Below are 20154 nucleotides of genomic sequence, written 5' to 3' on the forward strand. Positions count from 1 at the left end.
TCTTTTTTAACCTGATGGTTCTTTTTTAAATTATTGCTGTTATATAGTTCCATACTCTTGGTTTGTGGGTTTTATACCATTGATTTTTAAAGATATTTCTTTATTTGAGAAAGCAGAGTTACAGAGAGATAAGGGAAGATAGATCTTTCATCCACAGGTTCATTCCCCAGATGTCTCAATAGCCAGTGCTGGGCCAGGCCAAAGTCAGGAACCAGGAGCCAGGAACTCCGTCTGGGCCTCCCATTTGAGTGATAGAAACCCTAGTAGTTGAGCCATCATCTCTTTTGCTTTCCCAGACACCTGAACGGAGATCTGAATTGGAAGTAAAGCAGCTGGGATAAGAATCAGTGCTCATATAGGATGTTGATATTGCAAGCATCTGCTTAACCCACAGCACCAGCTCACCACCCCCATTCTAGCTATCTCAAAATACTGTACATTAAACGATTTTTTTCTTTGCCTTGCTTACACAGGAAATATTTCTCTCACAGAACAGGTTGTTTTCCCCTATTTATCTTAGGCTTTTTGTTTTTAGAGGCCTTCCTCAAGTATCTGATGATTCTTAGCTGTTCTTTTATTTTTAAGAGTGAAGTGTTAGTTACCTGTGTACTCTGTTAATACAAGTAAAGTAATTATAGATGATCATACAAGGACAGGGACATTTTTAAAGAGACTAACGCAAGTCCATATCTGTAGGTCTCTTGTCCTGTAGCAGATCAGTATGATATAGACAAATTTTCTAATAGTCTACCTTGGATAGGGGGTGGATGTATTGATAGGGGTGAGTCAACAGGGAATATCTAAAACTGTAGTGATTCCAGGAGCCATTGAGGGGAAGGAGATTGCAGGGCTTATTGTTCTTGCTTGTTCATTAGATTTGTTTGATGTTAGCAGAGAAAGAGAGAGAGACAGTGCTCTTCCATCTGCCATTTCATTTCCCAGTTGACTGCGATGGCCAAGGCTGAGACAAGCCAAAGCCAGGAAGGCAAGAGGTTCACCAACGTCTCCCACGTGGGTGGCAGGGTTCCAAGCATTTGAACCACCTTTCACTACTGTTTCCCAGGTCATTAGCAAGGAATTGGATCAAAAGTGGAGCGGGCAGGACAGAAACTTGCACCATTTGGGATGCTGGCTTTACCTGCTACATGCATTGGCAGTCCCTTTCTACAATAGTCTTTGACACTGACCTGATGGTATAAACTGTTCCATTTTCAGATCTGATTAAGGTCATGCTTCTCTTAAAGATTTTGCTAGTCAGTGAGCATTGCTGTACCCTCTCCTCAACAGCATCTCTGCAGCATGGAGTAGGAGCTACGGAAACTGCAGAACTCACTCCTCACTGCCTCTTCAACTCAGATCTTTCCTGTGAAGCTGTAGTTTGGGTTTTCTCTTCTTGCTCTGCTGCCATTGAGGCAGCATGGCATCTGCCAGTGTTCACTCAGTGATAAATAGTTCTGCCCTAAGGAGTTGAAGGAGATAGGAGCAACTGCTTGGCTGACAAGTCTATCTCTGTTAGTCCTCTTGCGACACAGCACTGTGTGGGTAAGGGAAGCTGCACTGTTCACCTGCCCTCTTACCAGAATGTTCCGCAGTTAGGTGGACTTGCGTGTAGAGGAATGGATGCGGCCATTCACTTCTTCAGCCACTCAGTGTAGACCTTCTACAGTATGAAGCTGTGGAAAACAGAATCTGTCAGTGTTCAACAGTTGCCCAACCTACCCCAAGGTTCTACTGTTCCTCCTCAAGGAGCTCCTGTGCCATACAACTGCTGAGCCCCCAAAGAATAGATCCATCCCTCTGCCCTCCATATCTTGAATGTCATTGCCTTTCATTATTCTTGGCGAGTTACTGTAGAAGATCACAAATACTTGAAAAAATTTGCACCTATACTGAACTTGTACAGCTGTTTTTCCTTGTCATTATCCCCTAAACAATACAGTTTTACATTGTATTAGATATTAACTACTCTACAAGTGATTTAAAGTGCACGGGAAGATGTGTGTGAATGTGTGAATGGCATCAGTAGATTTCAGTATCTGAGGGTATGTGTCTAGGATCTAAATGCCCTTTCAATATCAAGGGGCAATTGTGTATGCTTTTCTAGGGAGACATTCCCCCATGCTGCATAGCCATTCTAGAAGCCTCACCTAGTCACTATATTTTTTTAAAAAAAATAAGAAGGTTAATTTTTATTGGAAAGCCAGGTTTACAGAGAGAAGGAGAGACAGAGAAAGATATTCCATCCACTGGTTCACTCTCCAAGTCCCCGCAGTGACTGAAACTGAGCTGATCCAAAGCCAGGAGCCAGGAACTTCTTTCGGGTCTCCCACATGGACGCAGGATCCCACGACTTTGGGCCTTCTGCTGCTGCTTTCCCAGGCCATAAGCAGGGAGCTGAATGGGAAGTGGAGCAGCTGTGACATGGACCAGCACCTGTATGGAATCCAGGAGTGTGCAAGGCAAGGTTTTAGCCATTGAACCATAGCACCAGGACCTAGTCATTGTACTTTTAATGATTTTGTGTCTTAATAGAAAACTGGTTTTTCAAAAATATAATTAATTCACTTCAAGTGAAATATCTAAACTATTTTTTTAAGTTATTACAATTTCATGACTGAAATTTGCTGTGATTGAGCTTTGCTTTAATCAAGACTTTTGCCTAGTGGCTAAAGTCCTCACCGTGCATGTGCCGGGATCCCATTTGGGCACAAGTTCATGTACTAGCTGCTCCACTTCCCTTCCAGCTCCCTGCATGTGGCCTGGGAAATCAGCAGAGGATGGTCCAAATTTGGGACTCTGTACCCACGTGGGAGACCAGGAGGAAGCTCCTGGCTGCTGACTTTGAATCACCTCCAGGCAGCTGTTGCGGCCACTTGGGAGTAAACCAGTAGATGGAAGATCCTTTCTGTCTCTCCTTCTCTGTGCAGACCTGCCTTTCCAACAAAAATGAATTTAGGAATCTTATGACTGTGTATGAAGAACTATACTTTAGTAATGATATAGAGGAACAAGGTGGGGGGAAGTTGGGGAGGGAATAAGGGAAATCCCAGGAGCCTATAGAACTGTATCATAAAATGATGATAATAATAATAATAATCACTAATTAAAACAATAAAGAAATAGAAACCAAAAAATGGATTTAGAAATCTTTAAAAAAAGACTTTATGATTCCATTTTTACAGTATGCATAGCGAAATAGCTTTCCTGTAACAATCATCTTCTAAATTGAGTACTTATAAACCTCAGAAGCATGCTGGCAGGTGCATAGGTACTGGTGCCAAAACCACCTGCGTATTCTTAGTCCACAGTGTTTTAATTCTGTTTTTAAGTTAAACTGCTTTCTTTCTTAACTTCCTCATTTATCTATGAGTTGTAAGGGTTAAATTGTCAGCACATCTAAAACAGAACCTGATTCATAATTGGTACTCAATAAATTAGATGATGGTTACTATTAAATGTATTAGAAAGAAATAATCATTTTGTCTCTGTGTTAGGAATTAATAGCATCAAGACAAAAATACATTAGTGTCTATAGCCAGAGATCTTAGTGATGTTCTAGTTACTGAACTAGCTATAATATGATCTTTTGTTCCCTCTAGTGGAAGAAATTATATGTGCATTTTTCGTGAAAAGAATTGTGATCACTTAACCTAAGGAAATTTTTCCTGATTCATTAACCAAAGACAAGATCCATATAAATACATATATATATATATATATATATATATATATATATATATATATATGGATAGATAGATAGATTGATTGATTGACGAGATTATGTTAAAGTTTAAATTAAATTTTGAATCTTGATTATTCTTTCAAAGAAAAACTTTGGGGACATGTAATTGATAATAGTAACATAAGGGAGAATGCTTAGTCAACATGTACAAAATTACAGCTAGAAAGAATAAATTTGGTATAGTTAATAATATATTATATATTCAGAATAGCTGGAAGAAATGACTCTTTGTCATTTATTTGAAACATTTTATTTTTGGAATATTTTTACACTTACAAAAATGTTAGAAATAGCACAGTGGTACAAAGAATTCTTGAATATGTTCTCCCAGATTCCTTCATGTGAGTGTTGTTAGCATTGTACATTGTTCCAGATTTGCTTTCTGTGTTCTTACCCCTCTCTACAGAAAGGTACCTTAAAATGTTCATAGAAAATGGAATCAAAGGATAGATCTGTTTTGGTGCAAAAGCATTTTTAATAACCATGCAGGGGGCAGCACTGTGGTGTAGTAGGTTAAGCCTCCACCTGTGGTGCAAGCATCTGATATGGGTGCCAGTTTGAGTCCTGACTATTGCACTCCCAATCCAGTTTCATGCTAATGCTCTTAGAAAAGCAGTGGAAGATGAACCAAGTCCTTTGGACCCTGTACTCATGTGGAAGACCAGAAGACGCTTCCAGCCTCCTGGCTTCAGATCAGTGCAGCCCTGACCATTTGGGGAGTGAGCCAATGCCTCTGAGTAGAACATGTTCATACATTGTAGTGGGCCTGGCACCATAGCCTAGTGGCTAAATCCTTGCCTTACATCCGCCAGGATCCCATATGGGTACCAGTTTGTATCCCAGCTGCTCCACTTCCCATTCAGCTAAATGAGGTATAAATTGATACTTCAGTAATTTTCCTTTAAAAAGTAAGGAGTGTTTTGTTTCTTTTGTTTGCCAGTTAGCCGCAAGTACTACAGTTCAAGAAATATATATTGTTCAATAAAGTTCGAGGAATATGTATTGTGAGACTCTATATGAAGATTTCCATTTTTTTCAAACCAAAATACTCTTTTAATTTCCTTTTTTCTACATGAACTTTTTGGAGTATCCTGATAGGTGACATTTTTGGGGTCATTGACTGAAAAGTCTTTTATCAGTGTGAATATGCCACCTGCAGTAGATTGCCTCAAAATGTGGACATTTTCAGCATGCTCTTGCATGTGGACAGTGCAATGATGAAGGAGGGCCAGGTTGGAGATCAGAAATCTGCGTTCTTCTTGGAGTCAAGCTTTGCCTAGCCACATGGCTTAGGACATCTCTTGCCTTTGACCCCATTTTCCTTCCGAGTCAAATATGAGGCTATTGAAAAACATGTGATGATGGCTGTCTTAACTGTCACCTGCTTCTGAAGGTCTTAGATTCAGTGAGACACAGGTTTTGAGATGAAGTGGAGGATGTATAATAGACACGAATAGAATAGTTGTGTGTGTTTGGTGCTGCCTTCCAACACTTACAATCTGCTGATCTCGGTAACTAAAAGAATAAATGGAAACAGTGCTCCAAGGGTAAGACAGTATATTAATTTTTTTCTTAAAATTTTGTTAAAACAAGGGAAAATCTGACCATTTCAGAATGCCCTGTGTTTTCCTTACTCTAGAATTTCAATTCAAACAAAAAATATCCTCTCTGCCACTTTTCAACCATTCTGAGTGATTCTACTTTGGAACAAAAAGTTTCTGCTACTAATCTTTAATGCCTCTCAATCAGTTATTTTAAGCTGTGCATACCTGTTAGCCACTGTTCTACTGTTTATCAGTAGAACAAGAAAATATAATATGGAAAGTAATTTAGTGATTGGGCCATTAGTGTGCAGAGTTATTCATATCCCTTAAGATATTTTTAAATCTTTTATCAAGACCGCTTATAGATTTTCTTGGTCCTTTTCAAAATGTGTCTCACAGTGATGCTTAGCTCTTTTTCTTTTACACAAACTTTTAAAAAATATTTTTATCCAGTTCGTTGATGGGAGGCTTCTACAGCTGATTGGAGAAACTTTTGTCTATTAAAAACAGAAACAAGAAAAATAAAAGAAAAAGAAAAAGCCTTGGGGCCGGTATTATGGGGTGGCCGATAAAACTACTATCTGTGGTCCCAGCATCCCATATAGGCACTGGTTTGCATCTCAGCTGCTATGCTTCTGATTCAGCTGCCTATAAATGTGACTGGAAAAACAGTGAAAGATGGTCCAAGTCCTTGGGCCCCTGCCACCCTCATAGTAAACCCAGATGGAGTTCCAGGCTCCCAGCTTCAGCTGTGATGGCCCTGACTTTTGCAGCCATTTGGGGAGTAAACAAGCAGTTGGAACACCTCTCTGTCTCTCTTGCTCTCTCACTCACTCTAACTCTACCTCTTCTGAAGTAAATGAATCTTTTTAAGAAACCCTTTATAGGGACCTGCATATTGGCTTTACTGGCTAATCCTCCACCTCCAAGCACTGGTATACCATATGGCTGCTGATTCATGTCCCAGCTGCTCCAATTCTGATCCAGCTCCCTGCTTATGGCCCGGCAAAGCAGTGGAAGAAGGCCCAAAGCCGTGGGACCCTGCACCCGCATGGGAGACTCCTGGCCATTGCAGCTACCTGGGGAGTGAACCAACAGATGGTTCAACAGATCTTTCTCTTTTTCTCTCCTTCTCTCTGTAAATCTGCCTTTCCAATAAAACAGTTTAAAAAAGAAACCCTGTATAATTATTACCAGTGTGCCTTAGGGAATCATGGCTTCTGTCATTCATTTATTCATATATTACAACAGACCATAGTTTGTACTCTGGGGAGAGTTTCACTCTGCTGCCATTGTTTTCTGTGTTTACCTTGTGCTGGAGAAAGGTTTATGGGAGAAGTGAGTAGTAAGGTTGTCTTTACTGAGCTCCTCAGCTATCGGAACATAAATTAAATTACAAATTAAATATAAGTGACACAAAAACACAGGCATGAGAATAATACTGTTTGACAGGTTGCATTATCTTTTTGTGCTTTATAAATTTTATTAAATAATGTAAGCACAATTAACTGAACCTGTCTTTGTGTACAGTTTAATGAATTTTTACATCTGTGCATTCTAGCATCACAGAAAGTCTGCTCGTATCTTAACGTGTGATTTTTAGCATTTTAGTACTGGAATTAAATGAGGTATAAACTGATATCTCAGTAATTTTCCTTTGAAAAGCAGGGAGTATTTTGTTGAAATAGTTGTCTAGTTTTTATAATAGTAATGTTTTCTGATTTTATAATAATTGTAAGTTTTTTAAACCAGGCCTTTTCTTTCAGGACCGTTTAATACCTCAGAAGATAAATACTAGTAAGGATTATTAAATTGTCACTTGGAATCTTTATTAATATCTAATTAGTAAGCGTAATGATTTATAATATGTTAACATTGATTAGGAATGACCTATAATTTTAAAAATTATATCTCCAGGAAATAAAAGGCACTTCAGATAATTATTTGCCAACCCATCCTAATGAAAGATGAGAGGGAAAACAAGTAGTTCTCCCATAATTGGCCTGATTATCTTTTACAAGTGACATCTATTTATACATGGTGTTCTGGAGAGTTTAAATTTGGCATTAAAGAGGGCATGCTTCTTTGCTATTCATTACATTTGGAACTTAAAACTCATTGAGTAACATCACCAAACTTCATTAATTTGCAAATGATTAACCTAATTAAGAGAATTGATTTGATCAAACATCGTATTTGCAGCAAAACTGATGCAGACATTTTCCCCCCTGTTTTAAAGTGTATTTTTCCAATTTTAGCTCTCACATGTAAGGGAAAACATGAAATACTGTCTGTGTCTTGCTTATTATCACATTTAATGTGTTATCCTCCAGTTAGAACCATTTGGAATCAGATGACGAATTTCAGTTTTTAAAAGCTCAGCAATGTGTGTGTTGCGTGTGTATGCACAACCCACTTTTTCTTTAGCCATTCATCTAATGGTGGACACCTTGCTTGGCTCCATATTTTGACTATTGTGTACAGTACAGTGCTGCTATGAACATGGTAGTGCAGGTACCTCTCTGATACAGTGTGTTCATGTCTTTAGGTTTTATAACCAGTAGTGAAATTGTTGGCTCAGATGGCAAGTGTATTCCTAGTTGCTTAAGACCTCTCCATATGGTTTTTCAGTGGTGGCTGCGTTTCCAACATTTCCATCAACGGCATAAAAAAATGTCCTTTTCTCGTGTCCTCAACATTTATTACTTTCTGTCTTTGGGATAATAACCATTCTGACAGGGATGAGATGATCATCTTGTGTTTTTAGTTGTTATTAATAAAAGGAGAACAGATTTCATGTGTTTAATAGGTCCAGTTCTAAGAAGATAAATGTATTTCATTTTTCCCTCCTTCAGTCCTTCTGCTTCCTTCCTTTTGTTTTTTCTTTAATTTTTGTAAATATGTAATTTAAATCCACTGTCAAATCACAGGCTTAATGCACCACTAACTACAATTTCTACCACGTGAAAAGCAGAAAAAAACTGCAGTTCCACAGAGTATAAAGAAGGGTTAGAAACAACAATCAAATGAAATCCTTTTTCCAACAAAGTAGATGCAACTGGAGAAATAGGCCAACTGAGTGCAACTGAGTGAAATAAGCCAGTCCCAAAGACAAATGTCATGTTTTTTTTTCTGATGATGCGATTTATTATTATAGAAAAATATATATACAAATGAAACACCTTTTATTGTGGTTTTTGACTTGCATTTCTCCGATGACTAGACTAGTAATGTTTAGCAATTTTTTTCATAGATTTGTTGACCAAATGTATTTGTTCTTTCCAGAACTGTTGAAGTCCTTTGCCCATTTCTTACTTGGATTAGTTTTATTTTTTGTTGAGTTTTTTGAATTGCTGATATATTTTGGGTGTTAGTGTTTGTCAGGTAGTTTAAGAATATTTTTGGGCATTGTGTTTGGCATCTTGTCCCTTTATTGATTTGTTCCCTTTGAAGTGTAGAAGCTTCTGAGTTTGGTGTGATCCCACTCGTCTAGTGTCACTTTCATTGCCTGTGCTTTTGGAGTTTTATCCAAGAATCCATCTCTTTCACCAGTGTCTTGAAATGTTTCACCTACAGTTTCTTCCAGCAGCATCACAGTCTGAGGTTTTAAATTTACGTCTTTGATCCATCTTGAGGTTTGCATATGGTGAGAGGTAGAGGGTCTAATTTCATTCTTGTATATATATATATATATGAGAGTGTGTGTGTGTGTGTGTATGTATGTATATACATACATGCAATTTTGCCAGCACCACTTGTTGAAGAGATTATGCTTTCTCCAGTGTATGGTCTGGACACCTTTGTCAAAAATCATTTGGCTGCACATGTACATGGATTAATATCTGAGCTCTGTTCTGTTCCATCCATCTTTGTGTCAGTTTTTATGCTATTACTATACAGTTTTAATTACTAGAATTTCGTATTATGATTTGAAGTCAGGTATTGTGATGGCTTGCAGCTTGATTTTCTTTTTTATCCAGATAGTTTTGACTATCCTGGGTCTTTGTGATTCTGTAGGAATTTTAGGGTTGGTTTCTTCTAATTTTGTAAAGAATGTCATTGGTATTTTGAGAGAGAGAGAGAGTGTGTGTGTGTGTGTGTGTAGAGAGAGAGAGAGCTTTTTAAGAAAGAATTTAAAAAACGATCAAGCATTCTCAATGATAGGGTCCTTCCTTTTGTCTGACAGATAAAGTTTTAGGCCATAAAATTTTAAAAATGGGCAAGAATTCAAAGAATCAGAAGCTTTGTATTTCCCTTTGTATTTGCAAAAGAAAAAAAAGATAAAATGTGTAGCAATGGTAGGAAAATATGTAAAAGATCAAAGAAATAACAAGCTTACAGTTAACCCAGATTCTTGCCTAGACTTATCTGGGCGTCTGATGATCAATAGTTGAGAAGATCATCTTTCCTGATTCATAGGAAGATGCACTCATTAAAGCCAACCTGACTTGTAGTAGTACCAAAGATAGCAGGGATCTTTAGTCTTCAAATTAATTATTAGATGAAGGTAGAACTCAGCAGCAGAAACTGACTTTCCTACTATAATTCTTCTAGGGTTCTGCATGGACCCTTTCCTAAAATATCACATGGAATTTTATATTTTTATAATTTTATAAAATTATGAAATTTTACAATAATTTCAGTAGACCAAAGAAAAGGTTTTGAATCAATCATTAGTGACTTTCCTTATTTTGCTATTAATATTTATTCAAATGAACACAGTAATGCTCTCACAATCTGTGAATGATTGGAGTGTTCCTTATTTGAATTTGGAGACTAGTTCCTTCTGAATTTTATTTAAATGTGAATTTCTGAAATTGGAAGTTGCTTAGGAATCAACATAGATACATATTTGTCTGTAAAAAAATCGCTGTGTTGTTTTCTGACCATCACTGTTGACAGTGCAGCTGGAATAAGCTGGATCTGTCACCACCTTGATAGCCTGTTGCTCAATTGCCCTGATAGCCTGTTACTGCATTAGCACTGTCAGGGGAATGGTGTTAGTGAGATAAAAACTGTGCAGCTCCTGGGGCCACTGGGGTGTGATCCAAGTGCTGGGATTGTGGTTAATAGTTCAGCTCTCTCTACTTTACTGGTGGTGTGATTTTCAGCAACCTTCTTTATAAATATCTTTGAACACCCAGCTTTGTTTTCTTCCTCTAAAATGGTGATAAAGATACAGATAGGTAGATTGATCATAGGTGGTTTTTTTTCCCATTAAATGAGAGCTTAACAGGGGCACTTTGAAATCTCAAATAATGCATAGTAGACTCTCAAATGTTGCTTGCCTAGACTAATAATAAAATCTATAGATTTTGGAGTATACAGAGGGCTAGCTAATGCTGTTCTACGGTGGATGATAACTATTGAGTAATAAATTAGTCAAAGAAGTTCATTTAGAACTACAGAAAAAAGTGAAGGGTTTGGTTAAACAAGCATGTCCAAGTTCTACATTTAGTTATTACATGATAGAATTTTTTTTTAGAAAAAAAATGGAGATCTCGTCTATAGAGATTAAAAAAAAAACACTTTCTTGAGTTTACATACTGTTTTGAATCACAGTGTATCTTTATGACAGTTACAGAAGAACCTACAATTGGGAAAGCATATAGATTCAAGCAAATCAAAAGAAGAAGTAAAATAAAATAGAGGCAAGCATTGTGACACAATGTGTTAAGCCACCACTTACAGTGCATCCTGTGTTAGAGTGCCCGTTAGAGTCCCGGCTGCTGCATTTCTCATCCAGCTCCGTTCTAAGGAGTGAACCACTTGATATGTAAATGCAAAAATACCCCCCCACTCCCTCTCTCCCCTAAATCTAATTGAGATGTGTTGTTGAGTATAAAATACAAACTGGATCTCAAACATATCAAAATATGCAGTGCCATATAACTATAGCATAGTTCACTAATTTTAAAATGGATATGCTGAGGTAATAGTTCATATGTATTAGATTAGATGAGTATGTTATTGAAATCACTTTTACCTGTTTTTCTATTTACCTTGATAACATGGCTACTGGAAAATTTAAAATTTTTTAAGTGGCTTCACATTGTATTTTGCAAATACTCAAATTTTTAAACTTGCTGCAGAAATGTAATACTCGGAAGGTAGCATCCAACTACTACTTTTTAAAGACAGTATAAAGAATTTTTTGTAATAAGAAATAGTAGTAAAATAGATAGTAAGAATACTTTCCAGGAAAGTTATTCTGAAAATAGACCACCTGGAATGACCCCCCTAACTATCCGTTATTTCTGGGGCAGTTTGATTGACAGACTGTGGGAGGCTTACTCACTTTAGTATTGCTGGACCATCCAGATTTCTTGGGAGATTAGTCCAGCCTGAGTATCACTAATGCACACATCCAAACTCTGAAGTCCTGAAAACATTTCAGATTTTGGAACATTTCAGACTTATCCGCATAAGTGTGCTTCCAATCTGGGTCAGGAAATCAAATATTACTTTCAGTATTACTAGTGCCCCTTTTAAAGACAATTAAATTGATTAAATAATTATAGGGACATAAATTTAGAACACTTGACATAGAACTAGATGATTACTAAAACTTTTAGGGGTGGATATTTGGCACTGCAGTTAGTATACTGTAGTACTAGGATGCCCACCTCCCATGCCTTAGTACCTGCTTCAAGTCCTGGCTACTCTGCTTCTGATTTTAGCTTCCTACCAGTGTACACTCTAGGTGGAAACAGGTGTGGCTATGAGACTTCGGTCCCTGCCGTACACATGACAGATCCAGATGGAGTTTCTGGCTCGTGACTTGGGTCTGGCTTCAGGCTTGACATTTGGAGAGTGAACCAGCAACAGATTGGAGATCTCTCTGTTTCTGTCTTCTGCCAATCTACATTTCAAATAAGAAGAAAAATTTTTTAAAGATTTATTTATTTTTATTGCAAAGTCAGATATACAGAGAGGAGAGACAGAGAAGAAGATCTTCCGTCCGATGATTCACTCCCCAAGTGACCACAACAGCTGGTGCTGTGCCGATCCGAAGCCAGGAGACAGGAGCTCTTCTGGGTCTCCCACATGGGTGCAGGGTCCCAAAGCTTTGGGTCATCCTCGACTGCTTTCCCAGGCCACAAGCAGGGAGCTGGATGGGAAGTGGAGCAGCCAGGATATGAACCAGTGCCCATATGGGATCCTGGTGTACAAGGCAAGGACTTTAGCCACTACGCTATTGCGCTGGGCCCAGAAGAAATATTTTTTAAAAAAATCTTTTAAAGATCCCTTGAGAGATCATAAAATATGTACCAGAGATAATAGAGAGAGAATTAACAGTTATTGGAAACAGATTTAGCACTTCCAAATAGGGCTGGTGAGGTGACTCTGGGCCATGTCACTCGCAGACATGTTCTGTGCTAGTATCAGTAAGTAGTCAAATAATGAAATTAAATCATATTGTTAATGCCCATTTTTCTCTTTGCCTCATGAGTTTATTTTCTAGCAAATAGTACTTTAGGTACCTGTGTTAGTGTGGGTTTAATAGCACTCTGTAGCGATGCTTGTAATTCACATTCATGTTTTGAAATAAACCCCTTGAATTTAATAATCTTGGAATTTATAGTTTGAATGTTTAAATAATGTATTTCATATTTTTAGTTTTGAATTGCTGTTTGGGCTATTTTATGCTTGCTTGCATTCTGGAAAATAGTACCATAGTTACCTCAGATGCGAGCTGTCTTTTGCCTCCTTGTCTCTTAATATTCCAAGTACCTTTCTATGCTGTTACTCCAGTCCAATCTCCGTTCTAATTGTAGTTCCAGAAATGTCAGATATAGTGACATTTAAATCACTTTTGTCTTTGAAGGCAGGACTCTCAGCAATTTCTGCCTTTCTTGTGAGGGTGAATATGTGATAAGAGACTAGACCAAGAACTTGCTCAGCTGTTTACTGAGCAGAAATGTATGGCTTCAATGCATGAGTCTTTTGAACATCCATTTGTTTCTGCTTTCAAGCTTTGATTATAACAGATATATCATGTGTTAAATAGTAAATGTGGGAATTGAAACACTGTAGTTAACATGAAAGGGGAAAAATAGAAAATAAAGTGAAAAGAGGAAAAAAGCTCAGCTTTCCTTGTGGGAAATACTAAATCTGTGTACTTGGTGACTTCATTGTTAGAGCATTGAGTTAAAAACTGGGCTTTTGATCATAATAGAGAAGAATGAAATAATAAATTAAGGTGGAAACAGAAAGATGAAAGGGCAGCTTCTAATAAGTTGAGAAGCTTGAGGTAAACAGGAAAAAGGAGAGATAAAACTTGTAAGCTTTTCATAGAATCAGGAGGCAGAACATTCTTGTAGGGAGAGAAACAATTGCAGGCATTTTGATTGATGCTGTCTTGCTCATCCTGGTCTTCCAGGACACTTATTAACAGCCTTCCTCGTGGCTGTGACTTCCCAGCACAGACCCTGCGGCTGTATCCCACTTCACTCTTCTGCAGGGCCTTCCCAGTTGTTTTTGAACGTAGAGGCATCTTTCTTATCCCTCTCATCTCCTTCTTTGCAGCTAACATTGAACCCTGTTAGCCTACAGCATCGCGTGCTGTGCACCGCATAGTCGTCTCAATCCAGCCTCTCACGTGAATCTTACTGCTGCCTTTGGAGTTGATTAGTAGACCCTGCTGGTATTGCATCACCTGTTACTGTTCCCACTCATTGGCTGTAAGGAAGCCATTTGTAAAAGTTAACATTCAGCCATCAAGTTGCAGAGACAGGTAGGACTGGCACCAAGTTTTCTGGCATTCTGGCAGTATTGCTGACTTCAAATCAGGGAGGCTAGAGTTCAAAGCCTACCCCATGATAGCTATGTTATCTTTAACATTTGTCTAAACTTTGGTTTCTTCAGTTATAAAAGACTTACCTGTTAGGGTGGTTGGAATATTAAAATGCAATGACCATTAAGTACTTAGCCCAGTGAGGGGTGTGCTAAATTTCATTTTTTAATTTTTATTAATTAGAGCAGATTTCATAGAACACAATTATAAGAAGATAACCATATTTCTCTCCCTTCCTCTCTCTGTCCCTCAATACTTGTCCTTCCTTCCAATTTAAATGATTATTATATAATCATCTCCTTCATATTAGCTTTGACCTTGAGCTCATAGAACTTGGTCTTACCCAGAATGCTCACATTCTGTTACAGTTGAATCTTGCTGACCTTTCTCAGCTTTCAGTCATCTTTGATCACTTATCTGCTAATTCCCCATATTCCCTTAACTTTCATAATATTGTCTTAATTCTTTTTGTGGCAGTTTTTCTCTTTTGTCTAATTTACTGACTTTTTTTCTTCATTCTACTCTTCAAAAGGTTCCATCTATAGCTATTGTTCTTGTTAACAAGACTTAGTTGGATTGGTGAATCAGAAAAGAGATATCGATTTTGCTTGTAAGGTACATCTTTAGCTTTGATTCTTCCTTACTCTCTCCCTTTTGCTTTGATACATAATTATTTTGTTGGATTTTATTCTCAGCAACCAGGTAAAACCTCACACTGTTAGTTCTAGAAAGCTTTGATTATCTTGCTCTACATAGGCACAGTGAATGATGCACATGAGCAGATGCTTGGTATTATGGTATTTACACAACTGTCTTGCCAACATTATCTGAATTTGTTCCTTAGAATTATACTTTGAATTAGATAGAGTCCTGAATTATCTAACACATTTTATGGATGATGTTAAAAAAAAAACAGTCTAGCTTTGACTTTAGGCAGAGTGCCTTATCTTTCTCAACCATACTATTTTTTGCTTTTGATTCCATATGAGTATCCTGCTGTGTCTATGAATGCTGTATTTTGGGCTAAAGAACAGATAATACATTCCTAGATGATTTAGAGAAGCTAAGAAAAATGATTAAATATACTGAGTTAATTTTTAGCATATCATGGAAGAGTTAAAAATTTGGAGGCTGAAACTTGACTACAAAGTTTGGGGAAAGTGTTTATTTGTGCATTAATATATTTTAATTTGGAGGGAAATATTTGTACTAAAGAGTATAAACATTTCTTGTAAGAGCTGTTTCTATAATGTATATGAGATTAAACTATCCAAAATATTAAAAGTTATATTAAATAGTTTTAAGGAGTTAAAAGTTAGGTTCAGTTAAATGGGGGATTTCATCTCTTTAGTTAGAGAAGTTTTCATGTTCCCATAGATCATATCCATTCATTCATCATTCACTCTATTTGTCTTTTGTTCCTACCTAATGAAGCATGTTATATGTTTGTTTTGCAGATCTAAAGCGAGAAGCCAGTATCTGTCATATGCTGAAACATCCACACATTGTAGAGTTATTGGAGACATATAGCTCAGATGGAATGCTTTACATGGTTTTTGAATTGTGAGTGTACATTTAATTTCCTAAGGGTAAAGTATTTAACAGCATTGGATTTGGGTAATGCTAACACTTTTCTCTTAAAGCTTCAAGCCAGTGGTGAACTCATCTGTCTAGAAAGACCTCAAGTCACAAGAAAAAAATGATTTCATGTCAAGGACCACCATGGCAAAGAAGCTAACGTAGGAAATGTCCAGTTGCCCTCACACTTCCAGCACTCTTGAGAGAAGACGCTGCAAAAGGAAATCAAGTTCAGAGGGATAAGAGGCCCCAGTGAACTCTAAGCATGGGAGTCTTAATGGAGAGAAGTAGGATTAGATGAGGAAGGAAGCTTCCGTGTAGCAGTCCTCTCTGGTAGCTACAAATCAAGTAGTAAGTGACTTCATTGCCTCTTTCGATAGACTCACCATTTTGCCAAGTGAGTGAGGGAGATTCTGTGCACAAGCCCCTTGACACATTTCTGAATTTTTATTAGTAAAACAGAGGAATGTGAGCTGAGGGTAGTACTACTGGGTTGAACGATTGTGCAAAGAGATTGGGTAAAATTTGTGGGAGTACATCCACCAGGGTTTTTTGTCTTTGAACTTTTTGTTCAGACTTATAATCCATGGTCTTCATTAAGAGAAAATTAGATTCCAGAGCTGGAGAGTATTATCATCATCCATACAACTTACACCAAAACTTAGTGGCTTAAAACAATATACGTTCATCCCAGTCTATGTACATCAAGATGTGAATCTAACTTAGCCCCATCGTCTGACCCTGAGTCTCTCCTGGGCAGTAAAATCAAGGTGTTAGCCAGGGCTAAAATTTTTTTAAGGTTTATTTATTTTTATTTGAAAGACAGGTTTTACAGAGAGAGAGACAGAGAGACAGAGAGAGAAGTCTTTCACATGCTTATTCACACCCCAAATGATTACATGACTGCAGTGGCCAGAGATGAGCCAAGGCAAAACAGGAGCTTCCTCCAGGTGTTCCACGTGAGTGCAGGGACCCAAGGACTTGAGTCTTCTTCCTCTGCTTTCCCACACCACAAGCAGGGAGCTGGATTGGAAGTGGAGCAGCCGGGATGTGAACTGGTGCCCATTGGAGGATTAACATGCTGTGCCACTGCATTGGCCCCTGGTTGAAGTCTTTGCAAGGCTCCTCTTAGGAGAAAGGATGTGTGTGGTTCTGCTTCCAAGCTTACTCAGGTAGTTGCTGACAGTCTTGGGTTGTTCCTGGGCTGTTGGACTGAGAGCTCAGTTCCTTATGAGCTTGTTGGCCTAGGCTTCCCTTGGTTTCTTATCCATAGAACAGCCTGTATCATGGCAGCTAACTTCATCAGAGCAGGCAAGTCACCCACCGTGTCGAGAAACAGAGTGTGAACATAGGGCTTACCTTACAGTCTAATCTCTGAATATCACTTTCAGCAGATTCTGTTAGAAATAAGTCAGTAGATCCAGCCCACCCCCAAAGCGGGGGGATTTACCCTTCACCAGACCTGAATATAGGAGTCATTTTATAAGCTACCCCTGAGAGAGGTATCACCTATGTACATCACAGTTCATAAATATGCAGGTTTGAAGCAAAGAAGCTGAAACTAAGATGACCCTTAAGACAGACTAACACCAACACCTTCCATGAGGTCTAGATTACTGTGCCTTTAGTTGTGACCATTTAGGTAAAGAAGATATGAATGTTCCAGTTAGTTGTTTGCCACAGTCTACAAAGCCCTGAGCATTCATTAGGAGTCAGCAGTGTTCCGAGCAAGGCCACAGGGCCTTGGTATGATACTCTTTCTCCCATGAGTTCTCGCAGTGAGAAGCAGGACACTGCAGCACTTGCAGAGGAATAAGAGCCTGGAAACTGAGTTGCAGAGTGACACCTGCACCGGTAACCCTGCTAAAAGACTTGCGAAAACTGTACCCACCTCAACAGTAGCTGCTACAGAAAAATGTTGACAGAACATTTTAAGTTGCTACAGAAACGTTTCTACTGTGAGAATACCATTTTCAGGGTCTTGCGTATTGTTTTAAATGTGCTTCTGTCACAACTGTGGAGCTGCATGCTTATCTCATTCCCTTTGGAAAATGTCTGCTGTGCAACCTCCACAGTAAAGCTAGTCTCATTGTCCAGTCACTGAGAACAGACTCCTTGTTAGTCAGAAGAACATAGGACTTCACTTTCCAAATATCAGTAAAATGGAAAGAGACATCCCTAAGACACTCATCTTAGCATCGATTGCCAATTCTCAAATGGATCAGACTTTGCCGTGAGGATATTGCCCGGTTGGAGTAAGGTGGCACCTGTCTTTCCCACACTCTTTCATTTTCTAGAGTGCCCCATTCTCTGAAGAGCTGTGCAGTCCCCAGCCATGGGTGGCACAGGCTTCACAAGGAGGCTTCACCTGTGTCTTTTGACACAAATTGTAGACAAGATAGTACAAAAGCAAATAGGCAGACCACAGGCATTTTTCATACAAGCCAAATGATGGCAAACAAAGATAGGGAAATTGGTTGCCTTAAAATTAGCTTTGTACCATAGTTCCTGCAAGGTCCTTTGGACACTACCAGAAATACCCAATTCCCAAGTTAAAGAACATAAGCATGAGTGATTTCCTTCCTTCCTCCGTCCCCTCCCCTCCCCTTCACTCCCTTTCCCTTCCCTCCCCTTCTCTCCTCTCTCTTTCCCTCCCCTTCTCTCCTCTCTCTTTCCCTCCCCTTCCCTCCCCTCCTCTCCTCTCCCCTCCTATCCCTCCTTCTCTCTCTCCTCCCTTCCTTCCTTCATTTTTTGAACTTCTTTAATTTTCTTTAGTTGCTATTTTTAATTTTTTATAATGTGGTTCCATAGGCACAGGGTTTCCCCTTCCACCCTCCCCATCACCCCTCCTCCTACACACACACACACACACACACACACACACACACACACACACACACACCACTGTTATTTGAAAGGCAGGCTGAGGGCCCAGTGCAATGACTAAATGGCTGGATTTCCATCTGGTGAGTGCTGGGATCCCATATGGGCACTAGTTCATATCCCAGCTGCTCTGCTTCCCATCTAGCTTCTTATTTGTGGTCTGAGAAAGCACTAGAGGATGGCCCAAAGCCTTGGGGTTCTGCACTCACGTGGGAGACTTGAAAGAAGCTCCTGGCTCCTGGCTTCAGACTGACTCAGCTCCAGCTATTGAGGCCATTTGGAGAATGAACCCGTAGATGAAGGATCTTTCTGTGTCTCCTTCTCTGTGAATCTGATCTGCCTTTCCAATAAAAACAATGAATATATATCTGAAACGGCAGACTTAGTGCAACAAACAGAAAGAGAAAGGGAGAGAGATTAATTTTCAACTCTCTGGCTTACTCCCCAAATGGATGCAAAAGGCAGAACTGGGCTGGACTGAAACTAGGAACCTGGAACTCCATCTGGGTCTCCCACATGGATGGCAGGGGTTCAGACATTTGAGCCATCCTCCACTGCCTTTCTGGGTGCATAAACAGGAAGCTGGATCAGAAGTAGAGCAGAGAGGTCTTAATGAGGTGATCATATGGAATGCTGGCCTCAGAAATTTATTGAAAAACTTGGCGGGGGCTACTGTGACATAGCATGTTAAATCAGTACCTGCAGCACTAGAATCCCATATTGGCACCAGTTTGAGTCCCAGCTGCTCTATTTCCCATCCAGCCCCCTGCTACTGTGCCTGGAAAAGCAGTGAAAGATAATCCAACTGTTTGGGCCCCTGAACCCATGTGGGAACCTGGAAGAAGCTCTAGGTTTCTGGCTTTGGCTTGGCACAGCCCCACTGTCGTTGCCGTTCATGGAGTGACCCAGGGGATGAAAGATCTCAATCTCCCTCTCTGCCTCCTCTTCCCTCCCTGCCCCTCCTTCTTTTATCCTCTTTCTTCCACTCCTGCATTTCTCTCTCTCTCTCTCTCTCTCTCTCTCTCTCTTTCTCTGTCTGTCTCTCTCTCTGTCATTGCCTTTCAAATAAATAAATAGTTTTTTTTTTTAAAGAAACAACTAGAGTCTTTCATCCCACTGTGGATGTATTGGTTTTCTTATTCTCCTACAAATCCTCATAGCAGAAACCTACAGGTAGGGCATAATCGATGCTATTTGAAAGATCACCTGATATAAGAAGTGTATATGCTGTTCAGTGTAGTGTCAGAGATCAAGAATCAGCAAGTGGTACATTTCACCTGTAAGTCAAGAAAGCTTTCACAATTGTGCTTAGTTTGTGAATGAATAGATGGTTTCACAAGTCATCTCCAGATTATGTAGTTCCTCCCTGGGAATGGAGAAGCTAAAAAAATGTGGTCTTTCCATAGAGACAAAAAATAAGGTTTTAATTTTGGGCTAGAGAGGACCTCTGGTGCCCCTTCCTATTTTAAAATACTATAATTCTTAAAGATTTATTTATTAGAAAGGCAGATTTACAGAGAGAAAGAGAGACAAAGAGCTTCCGTCCTGTGGTTAACTCCTGAAATGGCCACGATGGCTGGAGCTCAGCCAATCCGAAGCCAGGAGCCAGG

The 20154-nt window shown here is 39.1% G+C and overlaps 1 protein-coding gene across 7 annotated transcripts in view; it reads left to right on the plus strand.

The window, feature by feature from the left end:
- The window catches only part of CASK (calcium/calmodulin dependent serine protein kinase), a 316004-nt gene that overhangs the window by 105021 nt on the left and 190829 nt on the right, over positions 1-20154 (plus strand). For all 7 annotated transcript variants that reach the window (XM_058658921.1, XM_058658923.1, XM_058658924.1 and 4 more), the window contains exon 3: positions 15541-15646. In XM_058658921.1, coding sequence (XP_058514904.1) covers positions 15541-15646 — 106 coding nt within the window. The remainder of the gene's footprint in view (positions 1-15540; positions 15647-20154) is intronic.

Source organism: Ochotona princeps, chromosome X (genome assembly GCF_030435755.1).
Source record: "Ochotona princeps isolate mOchPri1 chromosome X, mOchPri1.hap1, whole genome shotgun sequence".
NCBI classification, from domain to species: domain Eukaryota; kingdom Metazoa; phylum Chordata; class Mammalia; order Lagomorpha; family Ochotonidae; genus Ochotona; species Ochotona princeps.